Genomic DNA, 25,878 nt, shown 5'->3' on the forward strand with positions numbered 1-25,878 from the left:
ATCAAAGAATTTCTTCTATTCTGACAGAGTTTTTTGTTGGTTGGTTAGGGTTTTCTTCAACATTCAGAGTTTTGAAAGGGAAATGGCTCTGGTAGCTTTTTCTGAATTGCTTTAACAGTGTTCTTTGTGGAATCTGCATTTACAGATTTATTGATAGAGATTTTAAAAGGGATATTGCTAGCATGTCTCTTTGGAGAAAAATTGACAGGCTTGAAGGAGAGTGGGTTGGAGCTGTTGTATTTTTACTTTTACTTAAACATGATCCTGAGATACAAGTTCTACTTTTTAACATCGCTGCCTGTGAAGGCATTCAGTGTTCTGAATATATATTTTATCATGGCCTTTGGGTTGTTGTGCATTCACCAGTTTAGCTTTTGGTACTGAATGATAAATACTCCAGTTCTGCTCCTATCCTCCATTATCTGTACTCACAGCAAACCTGACCATCTTAAACATGATTAAAATATAATTCAAAAGTTATTAGCTAATTATGACGCAAAGTACTTAATTTGCCATTGCACCCTAATAACTTAAAGGTACTCCTGATAACTTCGTAATAACCGTATCATAAGCAAAAAGACACGGTTGCTACTAACTTAATAGGCAGCTTCCCTCAAGATAAAACAAATAACATACCTCAATGAAATCGGATTCAAGCTTAGTAAAATTATCTTGGCAAGCAAAGAGAATATTTGTTAATTTTTCTGTGAAATGTTATCATTGCCAAGAAAACTTGGTTACCAAAAACAGAGATGGAAAAAAGTATTTGCATGGATAATTGATTTAACATTTCATTGGTTTAAATGATTTTAGGAAAAGTGGTTTTGATATGCTCTGGAAAACTAAAAAGTTTTTAAGGACTTATTTGAAAAATATACCAAACACTGTAGGAGATGTGGGGCTTAAAGGCTTGTAGTCTGCTCTTCAGTATATCCAGTGTGTGAGTGAGCCTGAAAAAAGAGAGCAAGGAGAGATGGTGGTGTAAAGCATAAAATGCTGTGGCTATGAAGCAGTGGGCATGCAGGTGAGCTGTTGTGTGTAGCTGCTCTTTGCCTGATGTCCTCAGAAATGGCTGAAGCACAATGCCACTCATGATGAAAGGGATGGCAGCAGGTATCTGCAGCCTCCTCCCCTGCTCTGAGTTTCCTTGGCTTGGCATGTGGGGTGGGTTGATAGAGAGCTGGGTGGTCAGAGAGGTATCTCAGAGTCTGAGAGGAAGAGAGGAGCTGTGGTACTGCTCTGTGGATAGTGATTTGGCTGAAAGAACAGCCTATTTTGGGATTGCAAGAACCCATCTCTTCTGGAGATGGCTCTGTGTGGTAGCAAAAGGTCTTGAGGCAGTGCTTGGTATCTGGAGACAAGCAAAACTGTGAAAGTCGGGGATAGATGCAATGTCTTAGAAAGCATCAGCACCTTCAGCGTCTGTCAGATGGAGGAACCTCACTTTGTTAAAAGTGATGGGTTTTGGGGGCATGAGGATAGTGGTTTGGGGGGAGCAGATGCAGAGTGGAGGACAGGCCCCTCTCAGCCACATCTGGAGCCTGTAATGCAACCTAGAGGTTCAGGAGGATTGGCTGCCATGGTATTGAAATTGCTTTTAAAACACCTGCCCAGCCTTGTGTGAAAAGATGCAGATTTGGGTTGCAGCCTGTTCGTCTTACCTGTCTGTATCTCTTCGGTATACATTTGGTATACTGGAGCAGAGGGAGAAGGTATATGGTAAACAGAAACTCTCTGACCCATCATCTGCAGTCCAGGGATAGTGCTCTTCTGGCCTCACCCTTGCTGCTGTTGTGCGATGTGGGAGCTGGTTTCCATCTGCCCACGTGTAGTTTTCTGTCCATGAGTCACCAGCTCTTGATATCCCATCCCAACTATTTATTCCTTTCTTTTCTAAAATGTCAGTGTTTCTACAAGTGCCATTTGTCTCTGGGTGGACGATGGTCCTGAATTTGAGAATGAGGGCTTGAACATCCTGGGAAAATGCTGTGATAGAGCCTACTTTTTTTGACTTACTTCTGTTGGACATTTGGGCACTGTGCGAATGCTGTAAGGCTGTCAACCAGTATGTTAGGTACATGTATTAGCTGTATTTTGTAGTGTAATTATTACTTCTGGTGTGAATCTCCTAGATACCTAGATCACCCGTTTAGCAGGGAAAATACAGGTTTTATTTTTTCTTGGAAAACTTCCTTTTCAGGCAGAGATTAGGGTGTTGCTACTGACTTCTGGAGTCTTAGCCATCCATTTTTTGTATTCATCCCAGTGTTTCCTGTGACCCATATATGCTCTTTTGTTCAGCTGTCACTTAGTTGCACATCTCCACACTCATCTGCAGTGTAGAAAGCTGTAGTTCACTCTCGTGTAAGTAGCATTCCTGCAACATGACTACACAGTGTTGTGCAATTTATTCTTTTCCAGTTAATGTGTCAGTTTGTCCATGTGGGTTAGATCCAATGACTGTTGGTTCATTTTGTAATATGTCTGATTTGCTTTCATCTCTCTGCTGGTACTGCCTCTGATCAGGCAGGTTATAGCAAATCCCATGCTTTGTTTTTTTTTCCTCGGATACGTTCCCTGATGATACCACCTCACTCATCATTTCAGGTCCTTCCCATCTGTTCTTCACATGCTTTGCTCTGCCTTTAAGACTATTCACCACTTCTTGTCTATCTCAATTTCTTGTAAATGTTTTATTAGCCCTCTGAGCCTGCTTTTACCTTCTCTTTTGCTTCCATGTTCAAATAACCATCTTAAGATGTTTGAAATGATCTCCACGTAAATGATTCAGTTCTTTAATCTTTAGCAAATATTTCCACAAAGGTTTGACATCCTTCTACTTAGTATCTGGGATTTATCTGTTCTTTAAAATGCAATGTAACATTTTCTTTTAAATCTCATAAGAACTGGTGTTTTAATACCTCCTCCCATACATCCTTCTTGCTCTGTCACTTTTGCTCCTATATAAATACCTTTCCTATGAAAGGTTTAATGAGATTTTAGGTTTTAATACATTTTTCCCCTGTTACCTTTGCTTTATAATCATTGTATTCATGCCTCTTCTGATAATATAGGAACTGTCTGTGCCAAGGAATTCCTGAGACTCATTGACATGAAACCTTAAATTAAATGTAAGGAAGAAGAGATAAGAACAAATTACAATAGCACTGAGAGCAAGAGATTACGACAGGGTATTTGGTTAAAATGTGGTTTTCATAATATATGTTCCTGAAAATTGCAAATGTATTCTGTTATATCATGTTTATGAGGAACTTTTGTTATGCAGAGTTATAAAGGTAGCTATGTATTCAGCCACTGTAGATCCAAATGATGTGAGGTATTCAAAAAAGAGCAGGTTGTTACTGTCAAAGTGGTCCTCTGAAAAAAGAATAGAAACCTCCACTTGGGTAGGATACCATTTCTCCCTGGTTGAAGAGGTGGATATGTCTTCAAATGTACTAGCTTCTAGGGGACAGTGCAAAATTATATGATTTAGACATACAAGGAAGTAAAATTAAATAGCCATGAGATGAGCGTAGCATTAAATGGATCTAATTTATAATGGGCTCTTATGCAAATTGCCTTTGAGCATTCAGTAAAAGAAAATGAAAAGAAATTAATAAGGACAATGAGGACTAAAAAGTTGCAGAGGAAAAAAAGAAGTAAAAAGCCTATTCCAGCTCACTATCCACACACCCCAGAGTTTTAAATAAGCATTCCCATTAGCCACATAAATATAATGATGTGATAATAAAACTTGCATGCACTTATCCCCATAAAGGCCAAACCCCTACTCACTTGCCTGCAGTGGCTCCAATCAAGTGAATAAGATTTCAACTAAAATACTTTTTCTTTGCCATGCAATTCATTTTTGAAGGGAGAAAGGTGTGTTTTCATGAGTACTTTGCCCCTTGCCAGCCACTGAATATCCGACCTCAGCAGAGTCCCAGGCCTCACCATGGGATTGCAGGTGCTAGGGCATTGCTGAGCCTCCTCCTGCTGCACAATTCCCTCTGCTGGGTTATTAAAAGGGCTTCACATCAGTTTTTCTCCCTTTTTGTAGTTCTGCGAAAGACACAGGGAAAACTGACAGGTTAGACCTGTTGAAAGTAGTATATTGCAAAAGTTTTTCAGTTAGTTTGAGTTCACAGTGTCCTCTAATGGAGATGATAACATGAGAAATAATATGCTGATTATATTCAATAGTAAGGAATCTATATTTTCTCAGGGGGAGGGAGGATGAGAAAGGAGAGAGGGGAAAGGTTTATATATGCCTGAGTTTGAGAGTAATGCAATGTTCTGCATGCTTGCAAACATTAAGGCTTGCATCTTTTCCATGTTCCTTGTATCCCTTTGATTACAAACGGGAAGAATTTTAGCTCTGTCTACAGAAGCCACTGAAACAATCTGCAGACCTGTGTCATATCCCTTAGTTTTAAGTTGTGCAATAGTTGACTTGTTTAATTAATATTGGCTGTCTCGTTCCTAATTATTGCTGCTTTCCCAAATTCTCAACTGAGGCAGAATACACTAAAGGGAAGTCTTTTTCCTTCTGTGTATAATAATATATATGTAAATATTTCTACACTGAGAAAGCAAGGTTATAACCACTTATACTATGTGTACAGCTTTGCTGCGGACTGAGTATATTTTATATATTTTTGTGCTTGACAAACAGAACTTGTTTCTGAAGAATTTGAGACATCCTGTCATCTTCCCATGCTAGCTTTTTGTTCTAGAAATGCTGCTGTGGGAGTGCTGGTCTGTGGGGAGAAGGATCCATTTTATTCCATAAAGTACTGTCCTGTTGTTTCCTCCCCACTAAAACCAAGCTTGTGGCTGTACCTGTTTCGTGTCCTTACAGTAAAACTGAGTTCTCTGATGGAAGCAGAGTTTCCCACTGGTTAGATTTTCAACCCTTGAAGGATTTGATTTCTGAGAGACGAATGTGATACTTAAAGCCACAGACATTAATTATTACCCATTGGAGGTTGCACTTTCAACCCATGGGACATTAATTTTCCTGATATACAGAAAATTCCAGCCTGATAGTTTTAATTAAATATTTCAGAAGTACATTTTCTTGTAAATGGACTACAGTTTCTTACGCTTTCCCCTTGATATTTGGCTAATTCTGCATATAATTATCAGCCTATTTTGCAAGCCTCCTTCAAAGCAGTTTCATGTTTGGAAATCCATTCAATCTTCAGCCAGTGTCATCCAGAAGGAAATGGGGAAAAGCATCTTTCAGGTTTTCCTGGGATGTGAAATTATAATAAACATGACTTAACAGTCCCTTCTCGTACCAGTGGACTGATGTCTCTTAAGCATTTATAACGGCAGTGTGAGACCAAGCAGGAGTAACAGTGGAGCTGTGGGTGACAGGGAGGATGGTTGCTCAAGTCATATTGTACAGAAAAGTTGCCAAGCGAGGCATGGCAGAGCGCTTGCCACTGTGCTTCCAGGAACCCCAGAGCACAGGGTGAGGCTGGAGGGTGAAGGCATTGGACCTCACCCAGATCCTGCCATAGCCAGGTCTCCTCTCCTGATGGGTGTAGCAAATGCAGCTGAGGAGGACTATGCCAGCAGGTTTGAGACCCATATAATCTCAAGTCTTTCCCTGGAGGCCATGTGAAGGAAGCTGGAATCTACATTTTTCCATCTGAAAACGAAAAAGACCTTTTAGTTTTGTGTACAGAGGTCTCTCTGCTGGGGGTCTACCCTTCCAAAGCTGCTTTAACGTGTGAAAGTGCAGTCGTGTATTGAAAAGTGATCCTGGGAGGGGAGCTGGAAGGGAATTTGGACTTTGCAGTTCCTTGGGTTTTTCTGCTGCTGCAGAGTAGTAGTGCACTAAGGCAGCACTTTGTTAGCTCTTCCAGCCTGGACCCAAAGCCTTTCAATTCCCAAGTAGCACCCTCGATGGCTGTGCGCTCTTGTCAGCATTATGGTTTTGTCAGAAGGCTCCATCCTCTGATACTATCTTGTTTTTCTCCTAAACAATTAATAAAATGAAGACCAAAAAGCCTAGAGGTTTAAAATATGTAATTATAGTAGTAATTTAGAACTAGGAAAATGCTGCAGAAACCAATTACAATTATATATTTCAGTAATGACTGACTTGGCCAAATATATACGTTTTGTATGTGAATTCCACAATAGATTCCAAGATGACATGCTTGAGTATAGGGGAAAATTAATTCTAAATGCTGAGTACATCCATATTAGACTTAAATGTTGTTCATCCACTTAGTGAACAGGAGCCTGTGTTATGTGGGCTTTCACAGCTTAAATTTTGAGCAGCAGGGCAGGCAGTAACAAGAATCGGAGGAAGAAAGCTGGACTGGTTCTAAGGGACAGCTTTGGAAAAGAAATATTTTATACTTGATCATTCTGCAAAATATATTTAATTCCTTATATGTTACAGATTTCATGCAAATAGAATTGATTTAGGCATTTCTTACGGACTTGTAAATGGCCAGCTGAGATTAATGGGGTTTTATTTCTTTCTTGGTCTTCATCTCTTCCAGCTGGTGAGGAAAAATAAATAGAGGAGTCTTGTATTCTGTTCACAACTTACTCCTGGGTGTACTGCTGAGATCCCTGCTATGGGCACAGACATCCCTCCAAACTCTATTTGGGTTGCCTGTGCTGTTTTCAAAGGGAGTCTGTATGGCTGTGGGTGCAAGATGGCATGTAGTCACCTGGAGCCCCATCCCTCTGCAGTTCCTGAAGACCCTACAGCAAGCCCTGCTATCTCCTGTTTGGGAACCACGTCTGCCTTTTGCCTCTTGAGCCTTTCCTTGGAGATCCCTTTCTGCTGGCTAATGGGTGGGGCATCTCTCAGCCTGGGATGCTTTGTGCAGCCAAGGGGGGCTGATCACCCTGAGTTTTTGGTGGTTGTGTGTGGTTTGTTGTTTTTCTACTGGTCGTGGTGAATGGTTGTTTCTTCACTTCTTTCAAAACAAAAATAGTGTGCCATGACTGTTTGTTGTGCTCTCTCTATCCTTTTCATGAGAAGACAGATTTGTACCTTACCTCCACCACAAACTGAATGTGATTAGGGAATAAAAATGCCTGTTGGTCCCCTAGCTCCATGCTGATGTCTGGTGATACTATTGTATGCTCTTTAGTAACCTGCAGAGGTTTTACTGTGCTGGTTCCCGAAACAGATTGGTTATACTGAGACAAAAACTACATACGAATGAGTCTTTTCGTTAGAATAATGAAAACACGGTATCTGCAGAATGTAACAGGTTGTGACAAGGCTCTAAAATCACCCCCCAAATTGTCAGTAGTATTTCATGTAGAGTGTCTGTGTGATGCATTGCAAGCAAGCTATTTTGAGACCATTTTGTTTACAGTTCTAATGTTGGAAAGAATCAAAAAGTACTTCCACATTCCACATACAAACATATGAACAGGCACATAAAATCAGACCTCCCAGTCACTCCTGCTGATTTCATTGGGAAACCACCAGTGACTCAGGAGAGTTTTGCAAACACCCTGGTGCAGAAACACGATGTATATTTCACGTAATTCTGGCGAGGGTTTTGTCAGGAGTTTTCACCCCTTCCTGATGCTCTAACTAGAGCTTTGTTTGTGAGGCATGTGTCCAGAAAACATGTGTGCACCCAGCAGCTGATGTAAGAACTTTTGGCAAGCTAAGGCTCTATAGGTGGCTGGGTGGTTCTGGTGCTCGATATCTAAAAACTGATGCATTTTTCCTGATTATTTTAGAGTGTGCTAATTGATACCTGCCACAAACAGTTATTTTTTACTGTGAAATAGTTCTCTCGCATTGAAATGTTATAACCTTTGTATCCCCAGCTTCTTATTCCCACAGTGCCTGCCTAGCTGTTAGTTGCAGTAAGTCATAGCATGGTTTGGGTTGGAAGGGACCTTGAAGACCATCTAGTTCCAACCCCCTTGCCATGGGCAGGGATACCTTCCACTACACCAGGTTGCTTACAGCCCCATCCAGCCTGACCTACATGGCATCCTCCTAAATGCCATAAAAAAAAAGTGAACTGCGTTTAAAACTAAACAAAAACCGAGGAAACAACCAAACAAAACCCACCCCTATTTCCCAAGTACAATTTCTAAACTAAATCAGATTCACTGTGCAGTCTCCTGGAAAGAAGAATGGGGTCAATCAAGGAGTTGGTGCATCTGGAGAATAGGGTATGCTGATCTGGGTTATGAAGAGAGGTATCAAAATCATCAAGAGGGTGTCATCTCACAATACACTTATTTGGGCAGCAAGGCTGGTGTGAGAGGGGCTCCTGCCCTGACTGCTTCTGCTCCACCTCCCCAGCTGCACTACTTAGAAGCTTAAGGCCACACTAGAAACCATGCATCTTGAGTTGCAGTTTGAAACCATCCCTTTTCTTACTAAGTGGAGCTGTAAAGCTGCTTCGGTGAAGTTGGTGTGAGGGGGTTTTGCATCAGGCCATTCGAATGGCTGCTGAGAAAGGCTTGGCCTGACCCTGCTGCTCTCTTCTTGTTTTCTCTCCAGAATCGGCCGACTTTTCGATGGCACAGAGCCCATTGTCCTCGACAGTCTCAAGCAGCATTATTTCATCGACAGAGATGGGCAGATGTTCAGATATATCTTGAATTTTTTAAGGACATCCAAACTCCTCATTCCTGATGATTTCAAGGTGAGATTTCAAGGCGCTTTGGTGTTTTGCATGTACCTTGGTAAAGCAAGTATCTAGTATGTAGTCAAAACAGAGCCCTAGACCTGGGGAACTTGTAGGGCATGGTGTTTAATTTCAGGTATGTGGCAAAAGTAAGCATGGGGTTCCTAAAGTGGCATCCGTCAGCCTTTTCTAGAGTGGCATCAATAGTAAATTTCCCCCTCCTGGCTTTAGCGTAATGGAGCAACCTTGCCATGTTTGACCTGGGGAAATTAAATATTGTAGGATGCTGATGAAGACAGAAAGGATGTTACAATCTGCAACTGACTGCTCGTGAGCTTTGCTGATTACTTGTCCTCTCATCCGCTTTTATGCTTCCCCTCTGATTGCAGCAGCTCCAGCTTCCACTCCCACGCTGAAATTCAGAGAATCACAGTATTGACAAAATAAACTGCACACATGGTAATATTTGAGCATTAAGTCATAAAATATTTTCTCCCTCAGACTCTTGAACGCATACTGCAAGCTTAATTTTGGAGTTTTAGAGAAGTCAGGGATAAATAGTTCCACATGTATTAAAGCTTTATTAAAGAGCCTGCTTTTTTTTCTTTTTAATAACAAATTAAATTTGTGGAGTTCACCACGTTAGACATTAGCCTACAGAGGTAGAGCTTCAGACTCTGTGTGATGATGTCCGCTTGTAGGTATGTGGGTGCGTATGTGGTGTCAGTGCTGGAGACTGCAGTTGCAATCAGAACAGATCTTTATCGATACTTAATGAATGCTTATCAGTGTAGCTGTCTATGCTGTTAGTTCACTGCAGGAAATACAGCAACTGAGATTGAACAGGAGAGGTGATGAGGAAGGGTTAGAGCAGTTCACACTGGTGTACAGTCTTTTATCCCTCATATTTGAAATAGATTTTCAGTGTTTGGGACATAATAGGTGTGAGGTTGAGTTCAAGACCCATATTACAGCAACCTTTGAATCCTCTGCTGTAGATGCATGCTTACTTCTTCCATGCGTGACAAAGTTAGATCTACCTGAGTAATGTGGGAGTTTGGAACTAGCTGATAAGCATCATATCCCTCTTTTGAAGCCTTAGCATGGCTTTGTGCGGCTCTCAGCATTTGTCCCAAAGGAAATCAGAAATAAAAGAAAAGCCACCTTCCATGAAATATTAAGAAATCATATATGCAGAGCCTTTTAAACACATAAAAATACAACTGTAGCTGGGCCAACCAACATGATGTTCAAAGAGGTATCCTTCCCTTATGCTTTAAGGTGTCCAAAAGATCAGTGCTTAAAATGAACAGCAGTCCTTATTTCTTAGAAATACACAGATCAGTGGGCTTTTTTGTTGCACATTAAATATGCACAGTGTTTTAAGCATATGGTGTATTTTAAAGTATTTTTAAGTATTTTTTAGCATTTAGACATCCCATTCTTGTCAAGTGTTTGGTTTCTAGCTCAAGTGTTGTCACTCTCTTTCTCTGTCTTCCCTAATTCTCATGTATTGCTTTTCTCTGTAAAAATATTTTCCAAACGGACTCATGCTCTTAAGCCTAGAAAAGCAAGAATTTGATTTTTTTTTTTTTTTTTTTAAATTTAAAAAATGGCAGTAGACAGACTCCACGTCATCACTTCTAAGTTCCTTCTGTACTGGCTATGCTTAGAAATGTGTGCTCTGGCATTTGAGACAATGTAGTAAACAATACTGTTGGCGAAATGGGGAGGTATTAAAAAATACTTAATTTTTAAAATGCATTAATATCTGCAATCCATTATGCAAATATCTGCATCATTTTACACTAAGAACCATTGCAGGCTCCCTCATTTACATTCTTATACCTGTTACAATGCCCACTAGTATTGCTGTAAGAAATTATGGATCCTAGTGATGAATTTTCTGAATCCTGATTGAATTCTCTTCCATCTGTTCAATGAGGTCATTATTCTATGACATCACTGTGGGGATAAAATATGGGGAAAAGTGAGATTTTTGCCTGGATTATTCCACAGCAGGAAGGAGTTGAGCAAACACAGCCTCTCCCTCCCCTTGTGAGTGCTGCTATACCCAGTCTGCCTCAAGAGGCTGATGGTTACTTTTTGCTTGCACTGTTATTTTATTTATTTTTTATTTTATTTATTATTACCTTCCTGCAAAGTAATTATGAACTATGTCTGAAGGGTTCCAGATCTAGAGCAGTGTTAGCCTGGATAATTATATACATTAAGGGGTACATTAGCAATGCCTCTTTCTTAATTGTGCACAGTAATATATGTCTTTCAGGACTACAGTTTGTTATATGAAGAAGCAAAGTATTTCCAGCTTCAGCCCATGCTAGGAGAGATGGAAAGGTGGAAACAGGACCGGGAGAGTGGCCGCTTCTCAAAGTCTTGTGAGTGCCTGGTGGTGCGAGTTGCTCCAGATCTTGGAGAGAGGATTACACTGAGTGGTGATAAGTCATTGATAGAAGAAGTGTTTCCAGAAATCGGTGACGTGATGTGTAATTCTGTCAACGCCGGCTGGAATCACGACTCAACGCACGTCATCCGATTTCCACTGAACGGATACTGTCACCTCAACTCAGTTCAGGTAGGAAGTCTATTTTTCAATGGCTTGTACTGAGACATTTGGGAGGGGGTTTTTGGCTTATATTGTTGAAAGCTAAAGATCAGGGTAAACAAAAATTGCACAGAAGTTTTGATGGTTGCTTCTGAGTCTCTTTTCCCACCCTCTCCTTTCTGAGATTTGTTTGCTGTGCAACTAGCCCTGCTCAGATATTTTGGAAAGACATTTGCTGACCTGAAGAATACAAGTAAAGACGTGGCATATCTTGTTTTAAGCATTTTTAACCCGCAGCTTGCTTCTCCTCCCACCCTAATCCTGTACAGCCTTCTGCTGCTCTGCTTGCCCTTGCTGTCCCAGCACACATACAAGCCAATTTGCTAATGGGTGAAATAGCTGGGAAAGACTTGGCAGGCACCCACTCCCAGCACAACTCCAGTGAAGTCCAGTCATGCTGGACAGAGGGTCGCCTGTCCTGTAGGATGCAGGAGCATCAGCCTTCCTCCCCTTGGGGCTGGTGGCCATCACAGCTGACCCGAAAGGGCTTTACCACAGGTAAAGGTGAGGCAAAGGGAGCCCAGGCAGCACAACAGATGAGGGTGCTGAGGCCCTGGCACAGGTTGCCCCGAGAAGCTGTGGATGCCCCATCCCTGGCACTCTTCAAGGCCTGGTTGGACGGGGCTTTGAACAACCTGGTCTAGTGGAAGGTGTCCCTGCCCATGGCAAGGGGGTTGGAACTAAATGATCTTCAAAGTCCCTTCCAACCGAAACCACTCTATGATCCTATGATGACAAAAGTACCAAAGAGTATAAACGGGGGAAAATTCCTCAGCCCTGCACTTACAGTAAACCAGCATGCATGGGTAATTCAAAAAATAAGAATAATAGTGGAATAGCGGTGTGGAAGGAGACCATGGTCTTAGCAGCCTGGAGCTGGTGCTGGGAGCTAAGGTCTTTGCGCTGTCATTTGTTGGATGAGCTGTGTTGGGTGCAACCTCCTGCTGCCCCAAGAGCTCTGCCTCACTCTTCTTTTTTCCTTGTGTTTTTTTTTTTCCCCCTGTCTTTTTGGTTTTGCCATTGTATTTCCCACTAGAAGCAGCACTCAGGTTGTGAAAAGGGAGGGGAAAAAAGGTGACTAGGCAGAACATGTTACTCCTGTAATTAAAGTTAATAGGTCCCAGGTTTTACCACAGGTAACTAGCCACAAACCTTCGTAGTTGTGGTTGGGTTTTGAAGTCTCTAGAAAATACGGTGGTAACTTTTCTGAAATTATGACCACAGTATCTGCATTGTCACCATTTAGTTGAGGTGTTTGCTCAGCATCCTCCAACATCCACTGTGCAATCCTGTATTTGCCCTTTTGTATTGTAAATTTTGTGAAGCAGAGAATGCATTTTTCCAGGCGTGTTTCTGTGGCCAGAAGAATTCGGGATTCATTGACAGGACCAAAAATACAAAGTATATTTTTCTTCATTTTATTTCTTATTGCTCGGTGGCCAAAGTGAGCAGAAATCAGCTGAATACAATGAAGCTGAGGGAACCAGTTAGAGAATCTGTGTAACCTCTTTTGTTTCCTAGCTGAATCCATTTGAAAACAGCAGTTATCATCCTAGGACAGCAAACAGTCTGTTTATTTACTTATACATCAGTGTTTGTTTCCTCTTTTTTGCAGGTACTTGAGAGGTTACAGCAAAGAGGGTTTGAGATTGTTGGCTCATGTGGAGGTGGGGTGGACTCTTCCCAATTCAGTGAATACGTACTGAGACGAGAACTCAGAAGGACATCTCGTGCACCCTCCGTCATTCGAATAAAGCAAGAGCCTCTGGACTAAAATGGACATGTTTCTTTATGGAAAAAAAAAAAAAAAGAAAAGAGAGAAAGGATTAATAAAAAGGGGGACGTTTCATGTGCAGTTTGGATTCCAAACAAGTCCTGGAACAAAAATTGAATAAAAGACACATTTATATCAAATATAGAGACCACACCTGAATTCATATGGGAACATTTGGAATAGTAGTAATAATAATAACCTCAAGGTATAAAAGAAAACACACGCATATATATAAAATATGTATGTATATGTATGTATGTACATATATATATGTATGTATATGTCAAAGGGTAGGAAACACAACAACAAAAAAGTGGTGGGTGAGGTTGGTGCTGTGATGGCCATTAAGTGTCCTAGGCCTTAGTCGGCCCCACTTAACAGTGTACAAGCCATTACCATTGGGGGATGCATAGACTACTCTTCACCCATTTTCCATTGCCAAACAGCCATCCACTTTTTAATGTGTACACACCTTGACTCAACTTTATTTGCATATGGAGGTTTATGTCTGTCTTTTTTAGAGGTGGATGGGCAGGAGTTCAGGAATGACCATCCATTGCAGTGGAAAGCTAGTCAACTGAAATTTTAAATGTAGTTTGTACAGAAGTCGCACACTTTTTGTCTGCCCTCACAGATGTGAAAGGTTAACTTTTCTTTTGAATGAGTTTTTTTGTTGGGTTTTTTTTTGTTTTTGTTTAGTTTTGTGGTTTTTTCAAAGGGGGCCAGAATAATTAATATTTGGTAGAGATGCTCTGGTTTGAATCTGCTGCTTTCCTACAATTTTTTCAAATTTTATAATGTATTAAATACAATAAACTCTGTTTAAAATAATGAGGGTCTGGTTTAAGCCAACAGAAGCAGAGAGGTGGGATTTATCTCACTGCGCTCCAGTGCGTGGAGTGGCGGCCACTCGGGCAGGCAGCAGGCAGGCAGTGCTGCCTGCGCACGGTGGAGTGAGTCAAAGGCAGCAGATGCCATTGTGGGATCTGTCTCCTGTGCTGCATGTTCTTTACTATGAGGGTGGTGTGAGATTCTGGCACAGGTTGCCCACAGAAGCTGTGGCTGCCCCATCCCTGGCAGTGTTCAAGGCCAGGTTGGACGGGGCTGTAACCAACCTGGTCTAGTGGAAGGTGTCCCTGCCTATGGCAGGGCGGTTGGTCCTAGATGATCTTTGAGGTCCCTTTCAACCCAAACCACTCTATGATTCTGTGTTACTGGTCTTCCTTCAGCACTGCCCTTTTAAAGCTCTGTCTCAGTTTGAAGAGAGACTGTTGATCAGACTTAAAAGTAACACCAGCTCAGCCCAGGGAAACCCATCAAAAGAAGATGCCTTGTTCGGTAACCTTCAATGGAACAGTGAATAGTTACATCCTTCCCTCTTGACTAAGGAGTTGTCGGCTTCAACTGTCCCAGCCCTTGCTCTGCTGAGTGTTAGCCTGGTTTTAATGTTGTTCATTTCCCTTGTTTTAAAGCTAGTGTTCTTCTGCCTGGAGAGTGAGGTGGTCAGCCCCTTGCATTACACCATCAGCTGCATTGCTCTCAATAGCAGGTGGTAAGTCGATGTCCTGCGAGCTGTTCTTTTGCAGAGTCTCACCAAGACCACCACTGCAGCTGCCTGGTTCAGGATGGTGAGATTTTGCAAAGGCCGTATGCCACGATACTGCTACATGGACCATTCACGGGTTGATGCTTTCACCACCTAAGATGCACCAGCAACCACCACTTTTCCTCCAAAACATCTTTTTATGCAAGATTCCACAATATGACTGTGTATTCATCCTAGTATGGAAGTTTCTACTGATGCAATGGTGCCGGCATTCCATTCATTTTGGTGACAGTTCGCTATTTATTTAAGGGGAAAAAAAAAAAAAGTTGTTAAATACATGTAACAAGGTTTTTAATATAGTCTGATAACTCAAAAAAAACCCTACCATTTTTCTGGTTTTTATTAAGATATGTTAGAGGGCACACTTGAATAACTGTCTGGCAGCACATAGTAATGGCATTGAAATTACTGAAATATGGAAATGGGTTAGGGAGGGGGCTCCAAAAATTAAGGTTCATTAGTGGGTTATTAGATCTTCAATGTGATGTTGATCTGTCTATTCACAGTACTGAAACAGCTGCCTCATTGAAAATGCTTGTTTTCAATTAGCGGCAAGTAGTCCTCTTACAAAATAAACAAATGCTTGCTCTTGCTGCCCACAATTTGGTTGTTAGTTTGCATAGAAGTTGGAAAGCTAAAACCCTGGGGAATAAGTATTTTTAACAGCTCTTCAAACCCTTGGAAGTGGAATGAAATTTGCTGTGTCAAAAAAGATGCCAGTGCCCATGGGTTGTTAGTACATGGGTACCACTGCACAGCTATGTGGTGCTTCAGAGACTGTTTGCTGCAGAAATCTTCCCTGTGCTTCAAGGTGGAGCCCTGCTTTCCAGGGCCTCTACAGTGTACCCAGGGATATGTTTACACTGTCAGGCCCAAAGGTGGTCTCGCATCCAGATTTACCATGCTGGCTGCCATGTGTATGTACGGGCATATGTTTTTATGTAGGCTGGAGCCAAGGGGGCTGCAGCTCCTTTCCCTGCTGCTTGGAGAGCAGGTGCCCCAAGCCTGCCTGACCATGAGCTTCAATGAAATCTGAAATTGCCTCCCCAGTACTGGCAGCACCTGCAGCCTTTGCACAGGCTGGGTGTGGAGGGAGAGGAGCTTTGCCGCTAATGTTTTTTGTTGTGTTGCTTCCAAAACTGGCAGGTTGTGCTCAGCTGGTGGTTTTGCTTGGTCAGCACGTACCTGTCCAACTCAGTGACACTGAGGATACCTTTGTGCTCCTCCCAAATCCCTGATTGACTGGTCACCCTCCCACCAACCCTCCCACTGCATTTGTTGTTGATGAAGTCAAAAATCACTCTGAGACCCTGAATGTAAACGTCTCTGCAATCACAATGTGGTCATGGAGCAAGAGGTCATGAATAAACAGTGATGGCTGATGAAAAATGTATGCAGGAATAAACTAGATGTAGATTTTTAGAAAGCAAAGGAGATTAGTCCTGTTTGCAATTGAGGCTTGTAACCATGTGTTTTTAAAATGTCCTTTAGAAAATATGATCAGCAGACAAATGAGCAATATATCTAGGAAGGGGGAAAATGGGGAAACCAAGAAGGACCAGATCATGGTCAGCTCATTTCTGGAGGTTAGTAATTTTGACATGTACCATAGTTTAAATTGATCTAATTTTTTATTAAAAACTATGACTCCATTTTATGCTATCAGTGGTGCTGTATTTAATAACAAGAGGAAGAGCTGCAGTGGAACAGTAGCTGCCAGCATTGTACTTCAGCAACTTGGTTGAGCAGCTGCCAGCAGAACTGCTGTGAACATGCAGAGATTGCAGATGCTACCTAGCACCCATTCCTACAATGAGGCACAGGCAGAGGAACTGGGTCTTCACCTGTGTTTTGGTAACGTGAATGCTGGATTTCTGCATGGTTTAGTTCTCCTATTGCCTCCTTAATACACCAAACAGCTATGCAGTGCAAGTGTGGATCCTGGCATGCTTGGATGAACCTTTAAACTGTGAGTGTCCCATTGAAGTTTACCCTGAACAAGAGAAAATGAAGTCCCACTTAGTCACTAGGTTAATCGCTCTTTATAGAAGCATTACTTGCAAATACGTGCTGCTAATTTATTCTATCTCCTGGTACTTACTGGCCAGATAGTCTGGCCTGGCAAATGTTTTTCCTCTCCATTGCCACATGTCTAAAAGGAAGCTGATCATTTTTTTCAGTGCTCGTCTGGCACAAGCAGGTGTAGTCAAAGCATTGGTTTTTGATGCCTGATAGAATCCAATGAGGACAACCTGCTACCTTCTGAAAACATGAAAGCTGAGCCACCCATTCAATTATTTTTCTTTATGCTAAACAGGCACCAATTTCAATTTGAAGAGAAACATTTTGTTCATGAGCATAATTTTTTGCAGCAACCTTTAAAAATTGGTTGCTATACTAATTACAGGGTTCTTGCTTTCATCCAAATGACTTGTCAAGTGCATTTTTCTTTAATGTTCACATTTTTGGAGACTTCAGGGAAGAAGGGTTTGGTTTTTTGAGGGTGAGAAAAAGAAACACATTTACTGACCAGTGGACAGTCTTACAGAGAAATAAAAACATTTATTTCCATCTGTCATTTCTTGACTGTGGAATTCTATATTATGAATTATTTCTAGGGACAACTGGTATTTGTATGTCGGCATTCATGCTGCCTGAGGTTTATTTACAGTGGAAATGAAAGCAAGACATCCTTAGGGCCTGTGGACCAGTTGCTTTTTCTCAGACTTCAGTTTGAGTGGTTTATTATTTCTTGAGGGTCTGGAGGGATCGCCGCCACCAAAAATCAATATGTTGCGTCAGGTCCCTGTGTTGGCTTTGGCTGCTACCTCATTGATCTGGTTATTGAAGACCCCAAAGCTGACTTAGCATTTGGGATCCTCTATTTGAGAGTGAAACTGCTAAAATCATGTCCCTACTCCTCTTAAAAAGAAAAAGGATGCAGACACATAGTACGGAAGTTCATCCCTTTGTAAAAAGGGCTGGAGCACCTCTCCTGTGAGGAAAAGCTGAGAGAGTTGGGGTTGTTCAGCCTGGAGAAGAGAAGGCTCTGGGGAGACCTCATAGCAGCCTTGCAGTAGCTACAGGGGCCTATAAGAAAGACGGGGAGAGATTTTTCAGCAGGGCGTGCTGCAATAGGATGAGGGGTGATGGTTTTAAACTAAAAGAGGGGAGATTCAGGCAGGATGTGAGGAAAAAAATCTTTACAATGAGGGTGGTAAAATACTGGCCCAGGTTGTCCATAAAGGTACTGTATGCACCATCCCTCGAGATATTCAAGGCCAGGCTGGATGTGGGTCTGGGCAACCTGATCTAGTTGAAGATGTCCTGGCTCATTGCAGGGGGTTGGACTAGATGACCTTTGAAGGTCCCTTCCAACCCAAACTATTCTATAGTTCATGAACTAGCTCTGCTAGCCAGTAACCATGACGCTAATGGTGATGTTGGGGGTGAAAACCCACTGCCAACCTGCTGAAGCATTTTCTGTTTGTGCAAAGATGAGCTCTGGAAAGGGAGATGTCCTCTGACAGATGGGGAAATCTCCACTTTTCCTCGAATCTGTGATTTTTATGTTTTTCTGTTTTCACGTTTGTTGACTAGGGGTTTAGTATGTTATTGAGTTCTGTGCCCCTAAAATAATGAAGAGTGTTTTATTTTTCAACTGCTGTCAGATATTACGGGCCAGATCCCATATTCTGCCCTCCATATTCATGGTGAACTTGCCCCACACTGAAGTTATGATCTGAATTACAGATTACTGTAATTTAGGGATCATGAGAAGAGGGATGGCATGGTGATTGGTGGTCAGTATCTTTGCATCGACATCCGTAGCATGTTGTCTCGGTTGCATTTTGCTTCTAAAAAAACAAAAAAAAGCTATTTTCCACAACAGATCAGAGGAAGCGTGGTTTGATCAGACTTCTCCCTCAGCCCCACTGAAACTGTATGTCCATGACCTCTTCCCTCCGGAGAGGCTGTTGCTAGCGTGGAGAGGCTAGGTTTGTGCCCCTCAGGGACCATGGGGTGATGGTGCCCTTGCCCAGCCCAGTGAGACTCATCTCCTGGTCCTCAGAGCACAGCTCTGGCTTGCTGGTCTGGGAAAAGATAGAGGAAGGGAGATTTGTCTCTGTACTCTGGAGTTTGGACTGATAAATGATCTCATCTACAATCCAAAATGGTCTTCTAAGCTTCTGTTGTATTAAGTAGCTTGTCAGTGTTGTTATTAATCGTCCTGAGGAACGCGTGTAGTGTGGGATAGCTGGCGTTGCCTGTTTGCTGTTGGGATGCTGTCTAAGGAGCGGGACGGCAACCTGCCAAGTGGGCATGGACTTAAAACCTGCATGTGCTGAAGTCCCCTAAACTCATGTACTGCACTCATTCTGGCTTCAGTTCAAACCAGAGGGCTCAGCAAGGATCACCAGTGGATGTTTGATACTTCATTTGATTAACCTCTAAGAAATTGCAAAAACAAAAGACAAAACAAGCAGAGTGTGGGCACTAGTTCTGAAGATCTGAAGCTGTGATTTTCCTAATCCCTGCCACTTCTGAATAAATACTTCAGCTCTGGTTGGCTCACCTTAAAAATACTTATTACCAGAAAATAACAAAAGTATCTATGCATTTTCCCCTCGCTTTCTTCCTTTCAGGAGGCTTGTTTTCCTTCTGCTTGGGTGTGTGCCTGGGCAGCTCAAGAATAATAATTTTGGCCAGTGCCATGCTTGGTCTCTTCAAAGCATTGTACAAGCCTTCAATTAAGCACCTCTCTACCTGTAAGGGAAGAGGGTAGCAAGAAGCTCATCTTGCAGCTGGGAAGGCAGAAGAGGCTCGACTTCTACGTACCCAGGTGGCAAGCTGTGCTTCAAGAGTCGCACTCAGCTGCCACCCTCTTTCACAATCCCTCTCGCAGTATAGAAAGAGGTTGGAATCAGTGAGGTGCTATGACACACGTTTTTTTAAAGCTGAGAGTTGCAAGCTCTTCAACCAAATATGAGGCATCCTTAAGATGTCTAAATAAGCTCAAAAGTAACACTACATGATGCAGCTTGATGTGCCTTTGGGATTATTTTTTTTTCCTAATTCCTTCCCAAGTGAGAGAAAAACAAATGAAATAAAATTCGCTTCACCTTTCATGTTTTAAGTAGGGTCTACTGATGTCTTCATCTCCTTCCTCTGGCTCAGCTCTTCTTCTAATGACTATAATTTTCTGTTTATGATGTTTTGGTTCCTTGACACAGAACTCAGGTGTTATGGCAGGAAAGGGAGAGGGGAATAACAACAAAAAGCACCAGTGCAATTTGTGAAAGAGCTTCGGTCGTTCAGATAGTGGTCACAACATAATCCTGGTGCACACCAGGATGATCGATGGCAGAAACATGTTTCAGGTGTGGTTGCTGAGATGGGACAAGGCACAGCTGGCTCATGGCTTCAAACACTCAAAAAAAAAATTACAACAGTGGGAAACGAGGGCTCAAACCCTCATGGATTATCTTCCTCCTTAAGCATCTGCTCCTCTTTCTCACAGTTGTAGCCTTTAGATGAGTAGTTTAAAAGCTGTGCTATCGTCTCCACCATAACCAGTGCAGCTATTCCAGGAGAGAGCTACTTGGCTCAGGGACAGCTGTTCTGCAGAAAAATTCTCTTCTGATGCATTATTGATAGATGTAAGTTAAAGCCATAAAGCTCGCAGCTTTATCGGGCAATATCTACTAAATCCTGGAAGCATGTAAGATAACCTAAATGTAATCTACTGCATACCAGCTCCTTCAGTGATGGATAGCACAACAAAAGCAGGACTAATGAAAAATTAATGAAAACAGTTACTTTCATAAGAAAAATGATCTGTTTTCTCCCACCTTTGTATTGATTTTAACTGGCCCTGTAATTGGAAGTGTATAATTTTTTCCTAAGGTAAAGAGGATTGAGGGCAAGGGAGAGCAAGCGTATAATTCTATTCATGTTTGTGACATACTTTCAGGCTACAAAAACAAAGCATTTTCCTTAGGATGTTGAAGCTGCCTGTGAATGCAGACTTCAAGCATATTTTCTCAGCTCAGGCAAACTGCCACGCTGGTTTGCCTGAAACCAGATATTGCATGAGCAGAGTACTTGGAGTACTTTGAAGGCTAGCGAGGAAGTACAAAGGAACAATGTTTAAGAAAAATCAAACACAGTGCATGTAACTTGGTGGTTTTAACATGTTTCAAGCATTCAAGTTCATTCCTGATTGATCTGCCACTTTCTGAAAGGGAAAAATCCTCCAGTTGCTCTGTGGAGAGTGAACGGATGTCAGTCTCAAAGGAAGGACCTTCTCGGTGACACCAGTTGCACTGTGTTGCTCGTACGCAGGCTTGACTGTGAATTCACTGCCATATGTAGTCTCACCACCTTCTCACCAACATATTTAAACACAACTGTCTTTGTCTCTATATTTAGTAGAGCATTTCTTTCTTTTTCACCACACAACAGCAGAAATCAGCCTGTGATTGCTGCACTCTATTTTAAATTATTCTTAAGTCTTTACCTGCTAATATATCCACTAAGCCCAAAGGGCACTGCTGAAATAATAAATCAATCAGAGCAGCATACAGTTTGTTTTGGTAGGGGGAAAAAGTGCATTTTGCAAAGTGTTTAGGAAATGCTTCTTTCCTGTTCTCTGTTGGTGTTTTTCTAATCTCTTCCAACAAAGACATTATATGGGGCCATGTCGTGATGAGGAACTGAGCAGCAATATGTTTCTGCATATATTTGTAATAAATGTTTTTCTAGCATCTTTTAGGCAGTATGCATTCATTTAAAATATGCATCTATTTTTTAACTGGAGAGATTTAGCCACATCCTTGCTTTTGGGTTTTTTTTTGTTGTGTTTCTCATTGGCCTGATAACAGCTGCAACACAAGATGAACCACCTTTTCCAAAGCACGTCATTAAAAATTAAGGCATTTTCTTGTCCTCAGTGTTTGCCTTGGCTTTATTTTTGTGGCAGCAGTCTCAGTGGGTCCGGTCTCAGCTGATGCTCCGCGCAGCAGATGTGGTGACCAATCAGCATGGGTGACCAAGGGCCCCATTGTAATGGTCACCTCCACAGCTGGCTGCATGAGCCAGTGCTGCAAGAACAACACTAGTGAGGAGAAACCACTCAGAAGTCACTGTGGCTGTAATGACCAGCAATGAGGGAGGGCTGCAGGCCAGACAGCTCCGGAGCCTGTTGCCATGGACTGCCCAGGCTGCAGGCAGCATCGTGGGGGGTACTGCTGGCAGTGAGGTGTCCTGGGACCTCCAGGCAAGTCTTCCAGGTCTCCTGGAGATACTCAAAAGCAACATGGCCACAGTCCTGGACAACCGGCTTGAGGAGGCCCCCCTCAAGCAGGGGGCATTGACAAGGTGATCTCCAGAGGTCACTTCCAACCTCAACCATTCTTTGTTTGTCATTTCCAAGAAGATTGGGCTGACTCAGATGTGAAAGGTTTGCCAGGGAGAGTGGAACATGGCCCTACTTGCCTACTTGGTGCCATCAAGGTCCTCTTCTTTTTGCAGAGCAATGCACCAGTAATGCAAAAAAATTCCAGAGGGGTGATAGTGTTGGCTACAGAAGTGTGCATGAAACAGCATTAATGTAAACCTGGTGCTCACAGCACCTTGAATAAACCGGCAAGACTTGTTTATAACAATTACAGAGGGGAAAGCAGGCTGGAGAAGGGCATCAAAGCCTGTCGTGGAAAGGTGCTGCGGCCTCCCCGGAGGCCTCGCGTGCTGGTGAAGCACTCTGGGATGTGAGCAAGGCATTACTGGGATGAGCCAGCTGTGTCCCCCAGTGAGAATTAGTGCATGCTTGAGTAGTTAGTTGGATGGAGGGCTCAGCACCCTGGGTTCCAGTCCTGCTGCTCTTGTAGTGCAAGCTCAGCTCTGTAGGGGTGGAAGTAGTGTATGGAAGGAAGAACACTGTGTAAACAAGAAAGGATCTTAACGTTGGAAAACGAAGCTATAAGTCATGAAAAATGGTAAACGGCAATGTCACAGGTGAAGCATTCAGGGCCAATGGCAACTCTGGTATTAGGCCTATGCTTTGTGTGACACTTGTTAATTCAGGCTAGTGATGGCAAAACGTGGGAATGATAAACAGTAAGGACAAGTAAAATGTGCATGCAAGGAAGTGATTAGCACATACTTTTTCCTTAGCATGCCAAAGTGAGAGACAGACAGTAATCCGATTGAAATGCGTGGAGGAGAAAATTATCTTGATTGCTTTCATTCTTTAAAGAAGCAAAACTTCACTGTTACTCCTGTTAGTGCAACAAAAAATTCAAGCCAGCCACTTTATGCTGGGCAAAAAAAGAAAATGCATCCTTATGTCTACAGATTTTGTTACAGATGATGTTCTCATTACTTTCTCCTACCACCATCTGTACATTAATTACAAAGTCTGCTTGGCCATCGCTTCATTCTGTCTTGCTCAAAATGTGCTATGGACTGTAAGAAAGTTCAGCAAAAGAAATAGAAACTATATAGGGATTTTTTTCAAAAACAATCATTATTTACACTAACACAGGACTGCTTTTCTTAAAAGTGTCTGTCCATTCCTTCACCTTGGCTTTTAATTGTGTTTTGAGAAGACCTGGGCAGGGCAGAGCCTGAGTAAAGGTTTGCTTTGGGAAGCATAGGAAGAACTTCTCCACTCCATACACTGGGATAAAGTTGATGACACTCACTTGCAGGAACAGCTCTTCTCCTAGGCGACAACTAGGAACTCATAAATGAAACAAGCATAAATAAAATCAGAGTCTTTCAAGCAGTGTCGGAAAGAGAATAGTCTGTGTGTGTTGCCTCAAAAATAAAAACCAGCAGGGAAAGGGCTTTCATGCTTCCTTGCACTTCTCAGCCATCCAAAGAGACCACAAATGCATTTCTTCCTCCAAGTGTCACTGTTATGTTACACTGTTTATTCCTGGAGCACCACAATTGTCTTCTATCTTCTTAAAACTAAGACATCACTTCATTCTGCTTTTCTCCCCTTGTCATATTATCTAACTGTTTAATGCTGTCCTCTCTGTTTTTTCTTTCAATCCAAAGAGATCTTTTACAACATTTTCTTCAGTAAGGAACAGGATAGGGATGCCATCCTAGTGGGGGCTGAAAGCCATTGGGTGCCAGTGCCAAGCTTGATGTAATAAACTATATTTAAAGTGTTACTCATAGAAAAGCTACGGACAGCAAAGCTGCAGACTATAATTGCATGACTTTGTGGATGAAGAAAGAACAAACGAGGAGCAGAGCTTCAAGAAAGGTAGAAAGATAGACCCAGTGCTCCTCACAGCTCCTTTGTGGGGCCCCAATTTGGGAAGGCATTTCAGGGTGTCCTTAGCTGTTGGTACAGTAGAATTTTAGTCTTCATAGTACTGAAATTGTGCATATATTTCCATACCTCGCCAAGCTAAGACACAGATGCCGAAAGGAAAGAGGGACAAAAAGACACTGGAGAATGTTCCCCAAAGTTCATTCTTCCTGATTTTTTGTTTGTTTTACTGATTGTAGGGCTAAATATTGACTTTTTCAGCTCTGAAAAACTGAAGACAGCATCTTCTTCTGCCATGTTCTCAATATGCTTAAAAGGAAAAATCACTTCATGACCACATTTTTCCCCTATAAAAATGTGAGCAATTAACACAGCAGGTTCTCAGTTCAATATGTATAATTTATCGTAAAACGTATATAATTGGTTTGGCAGACAGCAAACGCACCAACACAAGCATAAACCTTTTTATGAACCCATATGTAATACTGGATATTGATGGATTATTACTACAGCAAGATGTCATGTTAAATAACTGATGTACAGTAGCAAATTCCTGGGTTTGCCATTTTCATTAAAAAAGAAAACAAACAAACAAGACCCCCCTATTCACATCTCAATTATTTATTGAGGATTTTTTTTAATACACTCACTGCCGGAGCATCTGGGTATATTAAACAGCTGAATTCTGTATCACATTAAGCTAAATTGCCCACAATGGGCATCTGCCTGATTTCACTGTTCTTAAAAGTCCAGAATGTGTTTTCTGAACATGAGGCATTTGTCTCCTTGCTGAAGTGGTATGTTGGGGAGTATTTCATTGAAGAGAAGGGGAAACAGGAGGGTCTCTGCTGCTGAGACCCTGGCCAAACTGTGGCCAAAACTTTCCAAGTGCAGAGGAGAGGACAGAAATAGGAGAGGTCAAAACAGAGCTCCTTGCTTCATATGCATAGACCTGGTTTAAAACCCGGTGGCCAAGAAGCATCACGTGCTGTCACTTAGCTGCCCAGCACTTACAGGGCTGGGTCTGTGGGGAAAGCTGCCCCCTGGGGTTAGCTCAGCAACCTCTGAAGCTCCCTGACTCCCAAATATCTATGTGCCATGTAGGGGAGGCAGTACAGAGTTGAGGTACACTCCCTCTCCAGTGCTGGCTTGCTGACTGAGAGCAGCAGGGTGGTGCAAAGAGGGGTGCGCATGTGTGTGTCAGGGCAGGGTGGAGGAGCCACCTGGTTCTGCCCTGCTCCCTGTGCTGCACATCCCTGCCCTGTGCTCCTCAGTCCTGCAGGAAGAGCTAAAACCCCTCAGGATAAAGCAGGGGCTCCTGCAGCACCTGCCTGGGCTTGGTCCTTGGGACATGTCCAGCAAGGTGGGCAAGACAAGGGGACACCCTCCCTGCTCCTTTCATGCCCCATTACTGCTCTGTCCTTTTCCATCGAGACCACAAAAAGCTTAGACATTTTCCAGCCTCTCTGGATGTGTAAATACTCCTCAGTAGAGTCTCTTCCTGCCATCAATGGGGCTCAGATCCTGTGTCAAAACCCCTGGGTCTACCCTCACACCCAGAACCTCCTGTGTTTCACACCAGTGTTCCTCCACTTGTGTCGTCTTTTCACATCTTCTTTGTTCTTTCCCTCATCCTGGGGTGGATTTTCCCATCTTTTATATCTTCCTCCTCCCTTAGCCCATATTTTCATCATCTTTTTCCACTTGTCTGTTTTCTTTCTTCTCTTATAATCCTCTACATTTGGATAATTTTCATTTGAACTGTTTAACATAACCACTAGATTTGTGTTTTAGCCTTGTTTGGCAGGTTAAGGGCTCCCTTTTCTCTGTTTTGTTCTGCATTTTCTTCTCCCTCTTGTATGTCAAGGTTTACAGACTTGGAATCCAGCTTGACTTCAGTGGGAAGCTTCACCAGTGATTTCCACAGGAGCAGGGGAAAAC

General features: G+C 42.4%; 1 protein-coding gene across 6 annotated transcripts in view; it reads left to right on the forward strand.

Annotated features, from left to right (window-relative positions):
* KCTD1 (potassium channel tetramerization domain containing 1) overlaps positions 1-13,873 on the forward strand; it is a 100,276-nt gene extending 86,403 nt beyond the window's left edge. For 5 of the 6 annotated variants that reach the window (XM_030501431.1, XM_030501447.1, XM_030501422.1 and 2 more), the window contains exons 3-5: positions 8,516-8,660; positions 10,933-11,238; positions 12,884-13,111. In XM_030501431.1, coding sequence (XP_030357291.1) covers positions 8,516-8,660; positions 10,933-11,238; positions 12,884-13,042 — 610 coding nt within the window. In that variant the 3' untranslated portion in view covers positions 13,043-13,111. Of the gene's footprint in view, positions 1-8,515; positions 8,661-10,932; positions 11,239-12,883 lie in introns of all 6 variants that reach the window. The other variant, XM_030501412.1, reaches the window with a different exon arrangement.
* The last annotated feature ends 12,005 nt before the right edge of the window (positions 13,874-25,878 follow it).

The sequence above is a fragment of the Strigops habroptila genome, chromosome 1 (assembly GCF_004027225.2).
Source record: "Strigops habroptila isolate Jane chromosome 1, bStrHab1.2.pri, whole genome shotgun sequence".
NCBI lineage: Eukaryota > Metazoa > Chordata > Aves > Psittaciformes > Psittacidae > Strigops > Strigops habroptila.